This window comes from Malus domestica, chromosome 08 (assembly GCF_042453785.1).
Source record: "Malus domestica chromosome 08, GDT2T_hap1".
NCBI classification, from domain to species: Eukaryota; Viridiplantae; Streptophyta; class Magnoliopsida; order Rosales; family Rosaceae; genus Malus; species Malus domestica.
In genome coordinates this window covers 28,498,232-28,516,338 of record NC_091668.1, presented here as the reverse complement: position 1 = coordinate 28,516,338, position 18,107 = coordinate 28,498,232, and the positions used below count along the sequence as shown (strand labels likewise).

Here is an 18,107-nt window from a genome sequence, read left to right as displayed (position 1 = left end):
TAGTAAAATTCTATAATTAAATACAGTAAAAAAATTATTTTTCTTTCTTAATTTCTTCTCAATGAAATTCAGATAAAATGATTGATGTATAGATACATTTTACAGCATGTCATCTATAGATAATCATCCAACATGTTAAGAGCTAAGTTTGATGTTGCATGCTAAATATGGATAAAACTCAAATGATAACCACCGTTGGCTTCCTAAAAATGTTCCGCACCATCGAAAGAATGGCTGGCGTTGAGATTTTGATAGCTATCCCACACATTAATCGACCCTCTATAAAACGTCAAACACAATTATGTTGTATCTGTCACAACTACTCTAATATTCTCGGTCGATCTTCAACCTTTCTCTCACGAAAACGTAGAGAGGGAAAGAAGACCTTTCTCGATCGAAATCAAAGAAATTAACATGGGTAATTGTGCTAGCGAACCAAAGACCAAGGGTGATGATGCTGCTGCAGTCCCAGTACCCGAGCCCAGGAAGGAGGAATCGGTTCAGGCCAAGGATGTGAATGCTGAGCAGCTGCAGGAAGAAAACAAGGATGAACAAAATAACGATGGTGATCATAACAAGCAACCCTCTCTTGGGGCCTTGCTCAAGGAGGTATACAGTAATAATTTTTTTAATTTCTTTAATTTTAATTATAGGCCAATTAAGATGAATTTCCTATATAGTTATATGGAATATGGACGCAGAGATGCATGCATGTATTCGACGTATATATCACCATTTGATTTAGCGGCTTGCGTAGGTTTTGAGTCCTAACTTCAAATTTCATCGACGTCAATTATCGAATCAAACATAACAAAACTTGCATATGTTTTGGACATGTTAGATACATGTTTACATAATTTCCTATGTTAGTTTATAAGATTTGTATGCTTACAATTACAAATTAAGTTAAGTTTCCCTCACAAGTATTTCATTTATTCCAATTTCATATTCCCACATCTCTTTTCGTAATTTTATGGATGTACTTATTATTGATACATCCCTTAATCTATGAACTCAGGAAGAAGAGAAGACAGCCCAAGTTGCGGCAAAGCTAGAAGAAGAGAAGACAGCTGAAGTTGCGGCAAAGCTAGAAGAAGAGAAGACAGCTGAAGTTGCAACAAAGCTAAAAGAAGAGAAGACAGCTGAAGTTGCGGCAAAGCTAGAAGAAGCGGAAGAAAAGACAAAGGCCATTGAGAAGAAAGAGGAGATCGCAGTTGAGCTCGAGAAAGCACCTGAAGCAGCAGCAGCAGCAGCTGTAGTTACCCAAGAAGACAAGAAATCAGATATTGAGGAGATCAAGAAACCCCAAGAGGTGAAGGAGACAAAAGCAGAAGAGATCAAGGAGACAAAAGCAGAAGAGACCAAGGAAACAAACCCAGAAAAGATCAAGGAGACAAATCCTGAAGTGAAGGACCAAATTTGAAATTAAACCTGCTTATAAGGGAGTGACTGTGGGCTTGTAACTTGAACATTATTTACAACTTTGTGTTTCCAATTTATTGAAATGGATTATAAGGTTATAGTTTGTAACTATCACTATAGCTAGTCATGGGTTAGAGTGATGGCTACAACCTTACCCCTTACCCTTCCCTTGTCAATCATTCTCACCTCATCAACTTTCTCCTTAATTTTAGGGTTACTTTTCTTGTAATTTGGATTTAAGGTGTGTCCTGGCTTTTAGGGCTTAAATCATGGAGTTGTTGTAGTTGTTACAAACAATGATGGTATGTCCTTTTTCCATAGGGTTGTCGCCGGTCACCTTGGCTCTCTCTATATATAAGGGCAGTTCCACCCCTAACACAAATGCGCAAGCACCCAATGCCTTTATCCACTCAGTAAATAGTCATAGACCTCAATGAACAGTAATATGTCAAATACATCTCCACCCCAAATACTAAATAGCCAAGTCAATTTTATTAAAATATTATTAATTTTTATTATAAAATATTATTAATTTTTATTATAAAATAATAATTTAATTTTTAATTCTTCTTCCCACTTTTCTCAAAAGGGTCTCCTAGACTCCTTCTTTTTCTTCCCTGATATACACAAGTCCTTGTTTATATGTCAATTGGGTTTCAAATTTCAAATTCCATCCACTTTGTTTCTCTGCAGAAAAATCAACTTCCATTGACAAAGGTCATTGAATCTTTAATGGGACATCATCACTGTTGCAGTAGAGAAGCCCCCTCCTCATACCTGGTTTTGGTTTTCTTGGCGGTGGTCACTGTGCTTCTTCTTCTGTCGTCTTTGATCTCCCTCCGCCCCGGAATCAACCTCAGCCCCGAGGAGCTCTTCACCAAGAACCCAGAATCAACTTCAGTCGCGAGGAGCTTTGCACCAAGATCTCTTTGCGACGTGTTGATCGTGCGGGAGGTTGATGACTCGACTGACGTCAGATGGCCCGACATGTGGGTCTGTCGATTTTAGGCCGGTCTCTTGCCTGGCTTGGGCTGGTTGCCGGTCAAAATGATGGGCTAGAGTGGATAGCCTGGGTGCCGGGCTGGTTTTTTGGCTGGGTGCTGGCCTATCAGTTCCCCGGTGGAACTGCTCTAAGAGCTTCCTTACTAAATCTCATACTGTGATCAATATACAAATTCTGAAATTCAACACAAATGTTTTGAAGAGAATTTAAACTCTTGGGAATAGTAGTTGTCAAAGTCAGAGTCTCCTTTCTCTCTAAATAAGTTTGGATTGATAGCAATGTTCTAAATTTCGTTCGCCCCATTTTTTGAACACTAATTGATAGTATATTGCACATAGATATGCTTGCGAGTTCGGAGCATTTTCATACTTTGTCCTATTTATGAAATGCTCCTAAAAGTCAACAGCTTACTATCTGTATCACTTCACCTCTCACCGTCTAAGTCCCACCCCTAAACGCTGGTACACACTGTCTTAGACCATGGCAAACCAATTTTTCAGCAACCCTTTTTTAAAGATAAACCTCGATAGCAACCTTTCAGCCTGGGTTGTCGGTCGGCGGGAAGGGGGAGAGAGAGAGAGAGAGGTGGTGTTGGGGACCAAATTGGTTAAATTAATTTCACAATAATCAAACTAGATTTTAACCTAAAACATAGTGACCAAAATTTTTTTAATCCATTTTTTAAATAATAATAAAATAAGACCGTACTATTCACACACTTATTTTTACTCTCACACACTAGTTAATTTGTTGTCATTGATCTTCTTTAATTTATTCTATCCGACAATCGAAATTTGAGAAAAACATGTGAGAAGTAAAAATGTGTGGAGATAGCATTCCTTAAAAAATAAGAAATCTTCATCAGTTTTCTGCGAATCTCTTGTTCCACAGTATTGATATTTTGATATCAAAATGAAAAAAAGGAATGATATTTGAAAGGTCAACCCAGGTAGGGAATGGTAATTAATCCATAAAGAGACCAAAAAAAAAAAAGGAATGATATTTGACAGGTCAACCCAGGTAGGGAATGGTAATTAATCCGTAAAGAAAAAACAAAAAAGGAAAGACATATCCAAGCAAGTGGACATATCCAAGCAAGTGGACTACTACTTTCTGCCAATAAAGTATTGGATTTGAATCGCAAAATTTTAGGTCTTAGTAAGAAGGGTGAATGTGGCCCTAAATTGGAGCCCTATATATACACACAAACATAACCCGAACCCTAGGCCGTAATCTTATCATAATCATATCCTATATTTTCATCTCTTTTATTCTTCCTCTACATCTTGTCCCTCTTCTTCATGTTGTTGGTGGTGTAAAAATGGGGAACAGTATGGGAAATTGTGGCTGCGCCGATGGGAAAGATGCCGTGAAAGAAGGTCCTACGCCATTTCCAAAGCAACGAGATCACGTCGATGCCCCTTCGACGACCAAAGTGGAGGATGATGCTGTGGCTCTCGCAGGCCCTGATAAGTCTATCGGGACATTGCATAAGGCGGTAAGCATGATCGTGTAATTTTATTCGTACTGAGTTCTTCTTTTACTTGAAATTCATTTGTTACTGTTTATTGTTGGGTTTATCCATGTTTGAACAATTAAGAACTTTTTCAATTTGTTTTATCAACACTTTGATTTTGGATTCATATAATTGATCTTATTTAGTGGAATAAGACTTCTGTTTTGTTAATTATCTTTATGATCACATTCAGCACAGTAATATGCAAAATAGAATTCGTACTAACCTCCAGCCATGATCGTCCAACAGCAGGTTTCCAACGGCACAGCGAAATCGCAAGCTCCTGTATCTCTAGTTTAAGTGATCTTCTAGCCTATTGCCACTTGAGTAACTTTCTCAGATGGAATGCAAGGCTTTATTTAGGCTAGGCTAGGGACCCCTTAATCTCACGTGGAAACAAACCGACTCCACTAATCCCTACCATCAAGGGATTCGTTGAGTAAAAATCTCTCTTCTTATCTGTCAACTAGAGTCATGCTTTTAGTGAAATGTAGTCAACTAGAGTCATGCTTGGAGTGGGTTGTTTGACTAATTCATATCTTAAGTAATTACCAATATCAGTAACTAAATATTAATGACTAATATGTGGGCCACCTTAAGTGAAAATATTTGAACGTTGCTAATATTCTCCTACTTGGTCCACGTATTAACATCAAGAATGATATAGACCTGAATAGATAGATAGCTCGATCAAAACTTCCCAGACAAATAATGACAAGAAACATAACCCAAATAGAACATCTCAAACATGAATCATGGCGGTCAAGACTCAAAACCAAGTCATTCCCTTCCATGTATTACAATATTTGAAACTCTCTGTTTGAGTCCTATATGAACAACTTTAACTTGTTATTCTTGGTCCTTCTTTATCAATTACATTGAATTGAAAAACTTTATTGTGCACAAAAATAAAATGCTTTATTGAATTCAAAATACTTAAATACAAAGCTCAACAATTAATTACAAAGATGATTCAATGATTCCCATATTACCCACATGACTCTTATACAAATTTGCCGGCAAACCTTTAGTCATGGGGTCTGCTATCATTTGTTGAGTGCTTATATGTTCAATAGAAATTTCACCATTTCTCACATGTCTTATGACAACCAAATACTTGATGTCAATATGCTTATTGTGGCTTCCACTTTTATTGTTCTTTGCAAAACAAACTGCAGCCATATTATCACAGTAAATCTTCAAAGGCCTTGCAATACTATCGACAATCTTTAAACCTGTGATAAAATTCCTTAACCAATTTGCATGCGCAGAAGCTTCAAAAACAGCAATGTATTCTGCTTCCATGGTAGACGAAGCAACTAAAGTTTGCTTGGCGCTCCTTCAAGACACAGCTCATCCAGCAAGGAGATAGATGTATCCTAAAGTAGACATTCTTGAGTCTACACAACCAACGAAGTCCGAGTCTGAATAACCAACTACTTCTAAAAGGTCAGAGTGTTTGTACGTAAGCCTATATTCCTTGGTTCCTTGTAAATATCTCATGACTTTCTTAGCAGCCTTCCAATGCTCCAAGCCTGGATTACTTTGGTATCTACCCAACATTCTAACTGCAAATCCTATATTAGGTCTTGTACACACTTATGCATACATTAGACTGCCAACAGCTGAAGCATAGGGTATATTCCTCATTTGTTCTAGCTCCAAGTCATTCCTTGGACACTGATTAAGACTGAACTTATCTCATTTGACAATGGGTGCAATACTAGGCGAACAATCTTTCATCTTGAATCTTTCCAAAACCCTTTCAATGTAGGACTTTTGAGATAGGCTTAATGTCCGTAGAGTTCTATTTATGTGAATCTCTATGCCAATGACATAAGAGGCTTCGCCCATATCCTTCAAATCAAAATTTTGTGAAGGAAAATTTTTCGTCTGATGCATTAAACCCAAGTCACTGCTTGCAAGTAAAATATCATCCACATACAAAACTAAAATTATAAATTTACTCCCACTTATTTTAAGTTATACACATTCATCGACAATATTAGCCTCAAAACCATAAGAGGTAATTACATTGTCAAACTTTAAATACCATTGGCGGGAAGCCTGTTTTAGTCCATATATGGATTTTCTTAATTTGCAAACTAAATGACTTTTCTTTTTGTCAAAGAAACCTTTTGGCTGTTTCATGTATACCTCTTCTTCAAGATCTCATTCAAGAATGCCGTTTTTACATCCATTTGATGTAACTCTAAATCAAAATGAACTACTAAAGCCATCATTATTCTAAATGAATCCTTCTTTGAAACCGGAGAGAAGGTCTCATGGTAATCAATGCCTTCCTTTTGAGTGAAACACATAGCTACAAGTCTCGCCTTATATCGTTCGATACTACCCGATGCATTTCTTTTGGTCTTATAGACCCATTTGCATCCAATAGTTGAATGCCCACTAGGTAGTTCAACGACCTCCCAGACTTGATTTTTAGCCATAGATTCCATTTCTTCTTGCATGGCATTATACCAAAGATTAGAATTTGGTCCATTCATGGCTTGGGAAAATGAGCAGGGATCATTTAGTGGTCCAACATCATAGTCAGACTCTTGTAGGAATACAACATAATCGCTAGAAATGGCAGGCTTCTTTATTCTTGTAGATTCCCTTATAACTACTCCCTAATCTTCAATTTGTTCATTTTGAGGAGTAAGTTCTTCATGAGCTTGTTCTTGATGGAGTGGTTCCACTTGAACGGATTGTATTTCAGGAGTATCAATTGAATGATTCTCTTGAAAAACAACCACTCTTCCTTCTTTCGAAGAAGACTCATTAGCCTCATTAATTTCCTCAATTTCTATATTACGAGGAAATTCACTCCCACTAAGCTCATGATCTTCAAGAAATTTAGCATTTCTAGCTTCAACAATTCTAGGTGTGTGTGAAGGACAAAAGAATTTGAATCCCTTCAAATTAGGTAGATAGCCTATGAAAAAACCACTTACTGTCCTTGAATCAAGTATCTTTAATTGTGGATTATAAACTCTCACTTCAATTGGACAACCCCATACGTGTAGGTGTCTTAAGCTAGGTTTCCATCCATTCCAAATTTCAAATGGTGTTTTAGGAACGACTTTAGATGGAACCCTATTTAAAACATACACAACGGTCTTTAAGGCTTCACTCCACATGGATAAAGGGAGACTTGAATTGCTAATCATGCTCCTTACCATGTCCATAAGTGTATGGTTCCTTCTTTCGGCCACACCATTTTGTTGTGGTGTGCCAGGCATTGTAAATTGTGCAATAATACCCTCTTCTTCAAGGAACTTAACAAATGGACCTGGCATTTGTCCCTTTTCTGTGTACCTTCCATAAAATTCTCCACCCCTATCAGACCTTATGATTTTAATTTTCCTCTCCTTTTGTTTCTCTACTTCCACTTTATATGTTTTAAAAGCACTTAGTGCTTCAGCCTTATCATTTAAAAGGTAAAGATACATAAAGCGAGAATGATCTCTATAAATGAGATGAAATATTTTTTACCATTTAGACATGGGGTCGGAAAAGGTCCACAAAGATCAGTATGTATGATCTCAAGCAACTCCGAACTCCTTTTGGCACCTTTAGAGGACTTGTTGGTTTGCTTTCCCTTTATGCAATCTCTACAAGTCCCATAATCAGTAAAATCTAAAGACATCAAGACTCCATCATTTACTAATCTCTTGATTCTCTCCATAGAGATATGACCTAATCTTTTATGCCAAAGCTTCGAGGAGTTTCATTAATAATACATCGTTTAGTACCAACATTGTCAGGCATTGTTGAAAGATTACACTCATGTGTGGGGTCTAAATTCATTTTAAATAAACCATCTGATAAAACACCATCACCAATATTCAAACCATTCTTAAATAAATTTATTATTGGATTGTCAAAGCAAACCCTAAAATTACAAAGTACCAACTTTGAAACTGAAATTAAATTTCTAGAAAAAGATGGAACATAAAAGACATTTTCCAAATTTAAATTAAAACTAGATGCTAATTTTATTTTAAAAGTCCTCGCTGCTTCAACACTGGAGCACATCCGATTTCCTGAGTAGATGTTTTGCTCATTGCCCCTCGGCTTCCTGTGGTTTAGGAACCCCTGCATGACATTGGTAATGTGAATTGAAGCACCAGAGTCAATCCACCATGTATTATTATGAGCCTCAACAAAATAAGATTCATGACACACATAAGCCAATAGAGTACCTTTCTTTTCCAACCATTTCTTGTACTTGGCACATTCTTTCTTCTTGTGTCCCTTCTTGTTGCAGAAGAAGCATTCATCCTTGTCGGCAAAACGCTTCATCGGTTTCTTTCCTTTCACCTTAGAAAAACGTTTGCCCTTCTTGGCACCTTCATGCTCGTTAATCACCAGATGAGCAGTTTCCAATTTCTCAAGTTTCAATCTCTCTTCCTCTTGAACACACATGGTCAGAAGTTCATTGGAATACCATTTTTCCTTATGTGTGTTATAGGAAATCTTGAATGGTCCATACTCAAAGAAGGAGAGAATTAAGAATGAAATTGACCAAGAATGACTCAAAAATCTCTATCTCTAAGGACTTAAGTTGAGCTGCAATGTCCCTCATTTCCATAATGTGCTCACGCACACTCTTGGAATTGTCGTACTTCATGCCTGAAAGTTTCTGCATTAGAGTGCTAGCAAGTGCCTTATCAGATTTCACAAATTGTTCTTTAATGGCTTTCATGAAATTTGTCACTTTATCACATTCTGGGATTGAACCCCGAATGCTCTTGCACACATTGGATTTGATGAGCATTAGACTTAAGCGATTAGATCGCTCCCACCGCTTATACGCAGCCTTGCTTTCTTGAGTGCTTGATTCCGTGGGCATGGGTGGTTCATCTCCACGGAGAGCAAGGTCGAGATCCATGCACCCCAAAGCCAACAGGACTTTGTCTTTCCAATAAGAAAAATTGTCACCACACAACATTGGAACACGAGATGAATCAAAAGAGACAACTGCAAACCAAAAACAAGCAAATCATGCTTTTGAAATGTAAATTCACACCTTCCTGTGGGCAGATGTTGTTTAACACAAGAATTCACATAAGCTTTAAGGTAATCAAGACATCTGAACCAAAAATCCATACCTGTGGGAATAGGAAAACTAACACTTAAATGTCTAGATTGCCATTTTTCTTTTCACTAATATTAAATACTTACTTCCTGTGGGTAGGGTAGTTATTTAGATTACTGTAATTTGTAGATGCCTCATTCCTTATTTCATGTTTATTAAAACTGAACTCCTTACGTGATTAAATCACACACTTTAGACCTAAGATGCTGCGGCTAATCTTAAATCAACATGAAGCTATTATATATGCATTAACTTACTGAGTTTAAATTCAAAGAACCTCATAACATATATGGATATGGCATTAACTTACAGTTTTCATATAACTAGTAAAAAAAACACTTTGCGCGACGCAGGTCCTTCGTCGTGCAAAGTCAAAAAAATGTCGCGCAAAACTTAGCGCAACGAACCTTTGTCGCGCACTAACCGTTGCACCAAGGCAGTGACGGAAAGGTTTGCACGACGACGAAGAAACATGCGTCGCGCAAAGTCACTTTTGCGCAACGTAGGCTGCGTCGCTCAAAATAGCTTTACGCGACGTAGGCTGCGTCGCGCAAAGTAGCTTTGCGCGACTCAAGGACATACGTCGCGCAAACCTTTTTTTTTTGGCAAAAATATTTTTTATTTAATTTTTAATAAATATTGTAATTAATTTCTAAACAATAATTAATCAACCAAGAAAGAGTATTTAATTATAAAATATATGAAAATGTACATACAAGATGTCCAAACAAAAAAGAAAAAACTACAACAAATAGTCTTCTAGGTTTGATACATCAGGCTACTAGATATCGGCTGGGCAAAACGGCTAGGAGGTAAAAGGTGGAGCAAGATCAGGTGCTGGCATCGGGATTTGGATGACGGACATCTGTAAGGCCCATAAGATCAGGCTCATCTTCTCGTCTTGGGCCGAAAACTGGGCAGCAATCTGGGCTTCCCGAGCATCCCAGGCTGCTTCTTGGGCCACAATCTTATCTTTTAGGGATTCCACTTCCTCCGTCAGGGCAATGACATGTCCTTATATACACAAGCTATAAATCCAAAGTAAATTGCATCATCAAAATGGAGTAGTTGGCATGAAACGAATACACAAGCTGTAATAAATACCATACCAAATACTTTGAAATAAACTATCAAACAGAGCCATTATTGACGAAACAAAAGGAGTACCACATTGTTTAACATTTATTTTTGAACTACTCAAGTTTAGTATAAATAGATCCACTAAAGATTATTTGTAATCAATTAACTTCAACTTTGAGCGAACAATTACAAGTTGACACACTCCAACATGACTATAGTACAACACTAAAGACTCTGGTTTGAATACGTAAGCAAAGGAGTAGGACACAGTACCTGTAAAATGTGGATGCCACACATTTATAGTAGTCCACTTACATGACTTGGAGGGATGTGCTTCCCACTAAGCAGATCTAGAAGGACGGTGCCAAAGCTATAAACAACACTTTCTGGAGTGACCCTTCCTACAAAGTAAATAAACAACCAGTAAAGTCAGAATATCTCAAGCAGAAGTTTAGATAGGAAAACTAGAATAGTGACAAGAAAAATGATCAAAGGGATAGGTGATATCTAGGCTAGAGCCCAAAAATTAATTTTTGACGAACACAACAACTAATTCTCAATTTGTAGGAACAAAACTCAAAACATTGAATTGATTGCTTATGCAAAACTTAATAAAATAGCAATACAAAGACAAGCACAGTATTGGTACACTAGATACCAGAGTATACTAAAAAGTAAAAACCACCTTGCCACAACTTCTCCAAATGAAAGGCAATGTTTAATATCATCTGGGATTAACAAAACTACAAGGTAAGAATCGTAAGATTACTGGCCAAATAAGATCAATGACCGAACCATTAACAAAAAAAAAAACAAAGGTTAATGGAACGTGTCATGTTGTAGAAAACTAATGTCAATACCATCTTGCATTTCAATATTTGCTTGTTAAAAAGCTATGTATTTAGACGTACTTCACAAAAGGGTCACTGAGAAATCTTAGAAGCTGAGCTAAAAATAGCATTCTTAATAAACCAAGTGAAGTCGAAAGACAAATAGTAAATAAAGATAGATTTTGTTTGACATATAGTGGAACAAATGCTTAGCCAAAGTATCAGTAGCCATGTACTCAGCAACAAGCAGCCTCTCATCCCCATCACAGCAATACACAATCAAATTTGCAAGCCGCCGATGCCGCAACTTACCCACACCCCAAGCTTCCTCCTGCAAAACCAAAACCCACAAATCATTCATACACCCAATTCACAAAACGAACTTCTGTCAATTTTACAGCAACCTATTTCCAGAAATTCATAATATCAAGAAACACTTTATAGCATACCAAATTCTACTACCCCATAAATTTACAGTAACCTATTTCCAGAAATTAAAATCTAATTACACAAACTAAAATTGAAATCTAAATTCCAATTTTGATGTACCTAAAATTGAAATCTAATTACACAAACTAAAATTGAAATCTGGACCTAGCAAAACATTGAAAGAGAGATGTGAAGGGACCTTCGGAATTGAGAAACGGAGAGGAATTCCGACGGAGGGTGGAGCGGAGGAGGAGCAGATGAGTGTGTAGTGGCTGGGTCTTCCTTCGTCTTTGTCTTCGTCTAACGGAGTGGGAGAAAAGAGCGAGACAGAGTGAGAGAGAGGGCGAGATGAGCGAGAGGGAAGAGAGACACCGAGTGAGAGAGACAGGGTAGTGTCTGGACTCTTCCAATTGCACCTCTATTATGAGTAATTTGGGAAAAATTTAAAAACAACGCCTATTTTTTTCACTTGGAGTGCCAAAATTTTAACAACTTGCGCGACACATTCGTTTGTGCGTCCCGCAAGGTAATTTTATTATAAAAAATATATTATAAAATTTACTGAAAATTTAACTTTATTTCCTTCAAATTAATTTTTTTTTTTACATAAAACTCACAATAATATATTTTTCTAACAAAAATCTGATCCAAACTACAATAATAAATTTAAAGCTACTTAATAAATATATATATATATATATATACCATTTAATTTCTTAAGTGTTATACGTACAAAATAAATAAATTTAAAACTACTTAATAAATATATATACCATTCAACTTGATGGGATACGCATTCTACTAAACTAGTTTCAAAGATCCAACCGTCAAACTTATATGTATAAACTTCGAGATCGCATACGCCCAAAATCGTAAAAAACAAACATTCAAAGATCAAGTAAATGGACAAAACTTTTCGACAGTTATAAACAAAAAATCAGGATCTAACGGTTATTTTAACTCCGATTTTGATGTTTTTTTATAGCTACACTCTTTAAACCTATATGAATACAATGAACTAATTCAATCGTCAATTTAAAACATTTACTCAAGTGCATACCACAAAATCTTATGTTATACTTGATGAAAGTATTAATAAACTCCAAGTGTTAGTGAATCTATCGTTTTGATGGGAAACACATTGTACGAAACTAATTTCCATGATCCAACTGTCAAACTTGTTTTTATATAATTCGAGATCGCATAGGCTAAAAATCGCAAAAAACAAACATTCAGAGATCAAGTAATGGGACAAAACTTTTCGATGATTAATAAACGAAAAATCACGATTTAACGGTAGTTTTAACTCCGATTTTGATGATTTTTTACAGCTACACTCCTTGATCATATATGAATACAATGAACTAATTCGATCGTCAATTTAAAACATTTACACAAGTGGAGGTGTTGGTCTGTTTCTTTCTTCAATCTTTCCAAGTGCCCACCTCTTGCTTTCTTTCTCCTTGTCCCTAGCTGAGGATGAAATGGTAAATTGTCTCCACATGCTTCGAGGTATCATTTTCACTTCCCTTATCTGTTCCCCAGGCAGATGTGGTAGACGAAGAGGAAGCATAAGATGATAAAGATGAGTACTCGAGAGCAAGGCTAGGTAAGCAATCAGGAAAGGGTTCCAGGCAGTCGGTTCCAAATCGGAAGATTGATACCAAGTGCTGGCTGATTGCTTTCTTTCTCCTTGTCCTAAAACAAAGACAAAGAGAAGGACAGGGAGAAAGCATGATATGAGATACTCTTGATTTCAACCTTCATGATATGAAATACTTTTGCTTTGGATGAATTGTTTGCAGAGGTACCCTAAGGAATTAGGAACACTGAGTGACTCGAGAGGGTGTGTTGGAAAGGCATTCTCGGGGAAGAAGGGGGGTTATGTATGTCTGTCTTGCAATTGAGGGTGAATGATGACATTTATAGGAATTAATAACCGGTACTATTCTTTCACTCTTGTCAGCAATTGTTGGATGATTTAATAGTAAACTTCACGTGCTTTCTACTTCACAAGAGATCTTCGACAGATTGCCCGTAATTTTCGTAAAGCTAACTCTGCAAGTGACAGATGTTGACACGTCGAGAAAAGCAGATGGTTGGAATCGGCGCTTCGACAAACTGCCCATGATTTCCGCAAAGCTTACTCTGCATGTGACAGATGTTGACACATCTGCAAAAGTAGATGCCTCTCCGATATCTGGAATTGCCTCTTCGATCTCTGAAATCCCGTCGAGTTGCATGTGACAAGTGCGGACAAATCTGGAAAAGAAGATTGGCCGTGGTTTCTGAGCAAGCTCATCTTTTGAGAAAGCTAGCGCCTCTTTGATTTTTTAGTTGGCCTCTTCGATTTCTAAGCTTGCCTCTTCGATCTCTGAAATCTCATCCAGTGCTGATTTTTATAGAGGTACGCAAGACGTTCAAAGCACACTTGAATTTCTACCTGTAAAAACTCTCTTCTTGCACTTCTACGATCTTGACTTGTCCGACCTCTTCTTTCTTTAACACCTGTGAAAATGTCTGGCCCCTCCGACCGTCGTTTTGACTTAAACCTTGGTGAAGAGGCAGTCCCGCCTTCTCCAGACAACATATGGCGTCCATCCTTCATATCCCCTACTGGTCCTTTTACCGTTGGGGATTCGGTGATGAAGAATGACATGACTGCTGCGGTGGTGGCCCAGAACCTTGTCACTCCTAAAGATAACAGACTGCTTTCCAGACGGTCTGATGAGTTGGCTGTTAAGGAGTCTCTGGCTCTTAGTGTGCAGTGTGCGGGTTTTGTGTCCAACATGGCCCAACGCCTATTTGCTCGAACCCGTCAAGTTGAATCGTTGGCGGCTGAAGTGATGAGTCTCAAATAGGAGATTAGAGGGCTCAAGCATGAGAATAAACAGTTGCACAAGCTCGCACACAACTATGCCACAAACATGAAGAGGAAAATTGACCAGATGCAGGAATCTGATGGTCAGATTTTACTTGATCATCGGAGGTTTGTGGGTTTGTTCCAACAGCATTTACCTTCGTCTTCTGGGGCTGTACCGCGTAGTGAAGCTCCAAATGATCAACCTTTGATACCTCCTCCTTCTGGGGCTCCGCCGACTGCTGAAACTTCTCCTAAGCAGCCTTAGTGAAGGCTCCCTCTTGTAATTTCCTACTTAATGTTCCTTTTTTTTTCATGAAAATGAATGTAAGAATATCTTGCATATCTGTCAATGTTTCAAAAATAAACCCACACCCAAAAATAATTAAATAAACAACAAAAATAAAAAATGACAATCATGGCAAAATAGAAATGCAGAAAATGGAAGGTTTTTAGAAACGCAAAATTGATTGTAGAGCGATTCATAGATCTTCCTTTTTTGAATACATGGGTTGCCTCCCAAGAAGCGTTTTCTTTAACGTCTTGCAGCCGGACGATACCTCCCGTCACATTGGTACGTCGCGCAAAGCCTTTGTTTTTCTTTTTTGTTTTTGTTTTTGTTTTTGTTTTTGTTTTTGTTTTAAATATGTATTTCCTTTTTGCTTATGAACTAATTCGATCAACGAATTAAAACATTTACAAAAGTGAATACCACAAAATTTTATGTTATACTTAATGAAAGTATATATAAACTCTTAAGTGTTAATGAATCTATTGTTTTGATGGGAAATGCATTGTACGAAATTAGTTTCAACGATTCAACCGTCAAACTTGTTTGTACATGTTTCGAGATCGCATACGCCAAAAATTGCAAAAAAAAAAAACATTCAGATATCAAGTAACGGCACAAATATTTTCGATGGCGATAAATGAAAAAGCACGATTTAACGGTTATTTTAACTCCGATTTTGATGATTTTTTACAGCTACATTCCTTAACCCTATATGAATACAATGAATTAATTCAATCATCAATTTAAAACATTTACACAAGTGGATACAACAAAAGAAAAATGCAATGCAAGAACCCCAAAAGAAAAGCAAAAGGCAAAAAAAAAAAAACAAAAAAACAAAAAGGCAATGCGTCGCGCAAAATGTTTTATTTTTTTTTTAAAAAATATGTATTTCCCTTTTGCTTATGAACTAATTCGATCAACGAATTAAAACATTTACACAAGTGGATACCACAAAAGAAAAAGGCAATGCAAGAACCCCAAAAGAAAAGCAAAAGGAAAAAAACAAAAAAAAAACACTTTGCGTGACGTAGGGGTACCTACGTCGCGTAAAACATCTTTGCGCGACGTTTGTGCACCAGCGTCGAGCAAAATTAGGAAAAAAGTGGTAAAGCATCTTGATTTGGCGCCAAAACTTTGCGCGACGAAGCCTGGCGTCGCGCAAAGTGTCGTTGCGCAAAGGAAGTTTGCGCGATGGTTTCTATGCAGCGTCGCGCAAACATACTTTGAGCGACGAAATTTGCTACGTCGCGCAAGTTGCCGTCGCGCAAACATGTTTTTGTACTATAATGAAATGAAACTCATAATATGAATAGATTAAACAAGTTTGAACCCTTAAGCACGATCAAACAATATCACTTTATGCCTTTGGAAAACTGAATTGTGAACAATATGTACTGAAGGTTGCTCGATACCACATGTTAATTATCTTTATGATCACATTCGGCGCAGTAATATGCAAAATAGGATTCGTACTAACCTCCAGCCATGATCGTCCAATAGCAGGTTTCCAACGGCACAACGAAATCGAACGCTCCTGCATCTCTAGTTTAAGTGATCTTCTAGCCTATTGCCACTTGAGTACCTTTCTCAGATGGAATGCAAGGCTTTATATAGACTAGGCTAGGGACCCCTTAATCTCACGTGGAAACAAACTGACTCCACTAATCCCTACCATCAAGGGATTCGCTGAGTAAAAATCTCTCTTCTTATCTGTCAACTAGAGTCATGCTTGGAGTCGGTTGTTTGACTAATTCATATCTTAAGTAATTACCAATATCAGTAACTAAATATTAATGACTAATATGTGGGCCACCTTAAGTGAAAATATTTGAACGTTGCTAACATGTTGTTGTTGTTGTAGTTGTTGTTGTTTCGATCTAACTCTTCCTTGCAAGCAGTCTGCTATACCTTTATATATATATTCTCTTTTTTTGTTTTCACAATATATAGGTTTATAATTTTCATATCTGCATCCTCAATTCTTAATGAGAAATGATCTCTACAACAAAAAAAAAAAATCCACTTAGTCTTGTTTATCTTCTTACTGTTAATTTATTCAATTCATATTTTAAAAGGGTAATGCTAGCTAGGGACCCAATATTTAAACTAAATTTGCGAATCAAATAATTTGTCACAAATAAAAAATACGTACATTAATCAACACTTTAAGTAATAATCAAATCATCAACGTCCACATCATTTGATTTACAAAATTTGATTTAAAAATTTGATCTCCCTAGCATTACTCATATTAAAAGTAAACATAAGTAAAGAAAGAAAAAGTAGTATGTGAAACACACTTCTCTTTGTAATTCCTTTTCTGATTCGTTCACTCATTCTCAGATACACTGAGCTTTATACATCCTCTTACTTAAAAGTGGTATCATGTTTTGTTTTAAAAGAAAGATAACAAGGAACTTGGAATATGGTGGCACTATAGGTGGTGGTAGTGGTGGAGGTGGCAGTGGTGGTCATGACAAGGTGGGGGGCCAACATATGTTCTCACTTTGCTAATTAAATTATAGAAATAACAACTATCTATATGAAATTTCTTAATTTTGATGTTTATGTATCCAAACAAGTGCATTTATATAATCAATTTAGGTTTTTTTTCTCCTCCCAACGGAGGGTAAGTGTTCTTATTGACTATTTAGCAGTATTTTGAATTTTGTATTGATACTTTTTTTTGAGTCTATTAAAAGTCATACATACTGATGCTTTTGGTTATCATGTTTAACATAATGATTGTAACCTATACAAAATTACGTTAGGATAGACGTTTAGCTTGGAACCAGTAACACAATGATTTGGTTTTGTAGATCGAAGAAATGAAAGAAACCCCTTGTGTCATCTGAAGTTTTAAGTGGTTCAAAACAAGAAAAGCCGAAGAATGAGGAAAGAGGAGGTTCGTCACTAAACCAGGGTTCTGGGTAAGACTTCTGAAGCTGCAACCAACCACAGAAAAACGAAGAATAAATTCATATACCTGTCAAGAAAAGGAGAGACTTAGGGTTGCCTTTTAAATGATGTTTTTTGTTTAAGGTTAAAAAAAGGTTTTGAATATTATGATCATGTCATTGTGCGCCTAGCTAGGTTAATGAAGAGAAATTTTCATCCAAATATATTTAGTCAATTTCTCTTTTTCTTGATAAACTCCGCCGTGTAAGTTTATCTTACATTGCCGGTCCCAAGCCTGGATAAAGGAGGAGGGGGAGGGCGTCAGGTAGTCGACAGCCGGCACTCCATGATTACGTCGAATCCTTATGAAAATGAATCCAGAACGAAATCGCGCTAAAGCTAGGGCGTCACCCGTAAGTGGCGCGCTGTGTGGCCCGAGCACAGTGATAAGTGAGCAAGGGTCGCTATATCTCCATCGGCACCCGGATGCAGTGTTAAATGAGCAAGGGGGCTATAGAAACTTCTTTTCGAATGACTCCACTCAAAGTTGTTTGGGAGCATATGCTCCTATCAACTTTACACTGGACACACAAAAAAAGTACTTTGATCCTATTAGACGGGGAAGGGTGAAGAAGCTAGGACAGAAGGGTAGAGTTCAAGAGAGCAA

The 18,107-nt window shown here is 37.1% G+C and overlaps 1 protein-coding gene and 3 long non-coding RNA genes across 4 annotated transcripts; 2 read left to right on the top strand and 2 right to left on the bottom strand.

Annotated features, from left to right (window-relative positions):
• The first annotated feature begins 304 nt into the window (after window positions 1-304).
• Window positions 305-1,598, top strand: LOC103441869 (uncharacterized). The gene is made up of 2 exons (XM_008380580.3): window positions 305-609; window positions 1,019-1,598. Exons 1-2 carry the CDS (start codon window positions 415-417, stop codon window positions 1,421-1,423), a joined length of 600 nt encoding a protein of 199 aa, XP_008378802.3. The 5' UTR covers window positions 305-414; the 3' UTR covers window positions 1,424-1,598.
• A 1,916-nt stretch (window positions 1,599-3,514) lies between these two features.
• LOC139198258 (uncharacterized) lies at window positions 3,515-17,662 on the top strand. The gene is made up of 2 exons (XR_011583618.1): window positions 3,515-3,923; window positions 17,362-17,662. It is a non-coding gene; the product is annotated as an uncharacterized lncRNA (long non-coding RNA).
• Window positions 9,718-10,537, bottom strand: LOC139198260 (uncharacterized). The gene is made up of 2 exons (XR_011583621.1): window positions 10,444-10,537; window positions 9,718-10,076 (listed from the first exon to the last, which is right to left on the bottom strand). It is a non-coding gene; the product is annotated as an uncharacterized lncRNA (long non-coding RNA).
• LOC139197954 (uncharacterized) lies at window positions 11,243-11,762 on the bottom strand. The gene is made up of 2 exons (XR_011583375.1): window positions 11,587-11,762; window positions 11,243-11,289 (listed from the first exon to the last, which is right to left on the bottom strand). It is a non-coding gene; the product is annotated as an uncharacterized lncRNA (long non-coding RNA).
• Window positions 17,663-18,107: the final 445 nt, after the last annotated feature.

Bases quoted from the DNA above. Each gene is read 5' to 3' on its own strand.
- LOC103441869 (XM_008380580.3), top strand. From the start codon at position 415: ATGGGTAATTGTGCTAGCGAACCAAAGACCAAGGGTGATGATGCTGCT. The intron at 610-1,018 runs GTATACAGTAAT...CTATGAACTCAG, and splicing joins TTGGGGCCTTGCTCAAGGAG to GAAGAAGAGAAGACAGCCCA.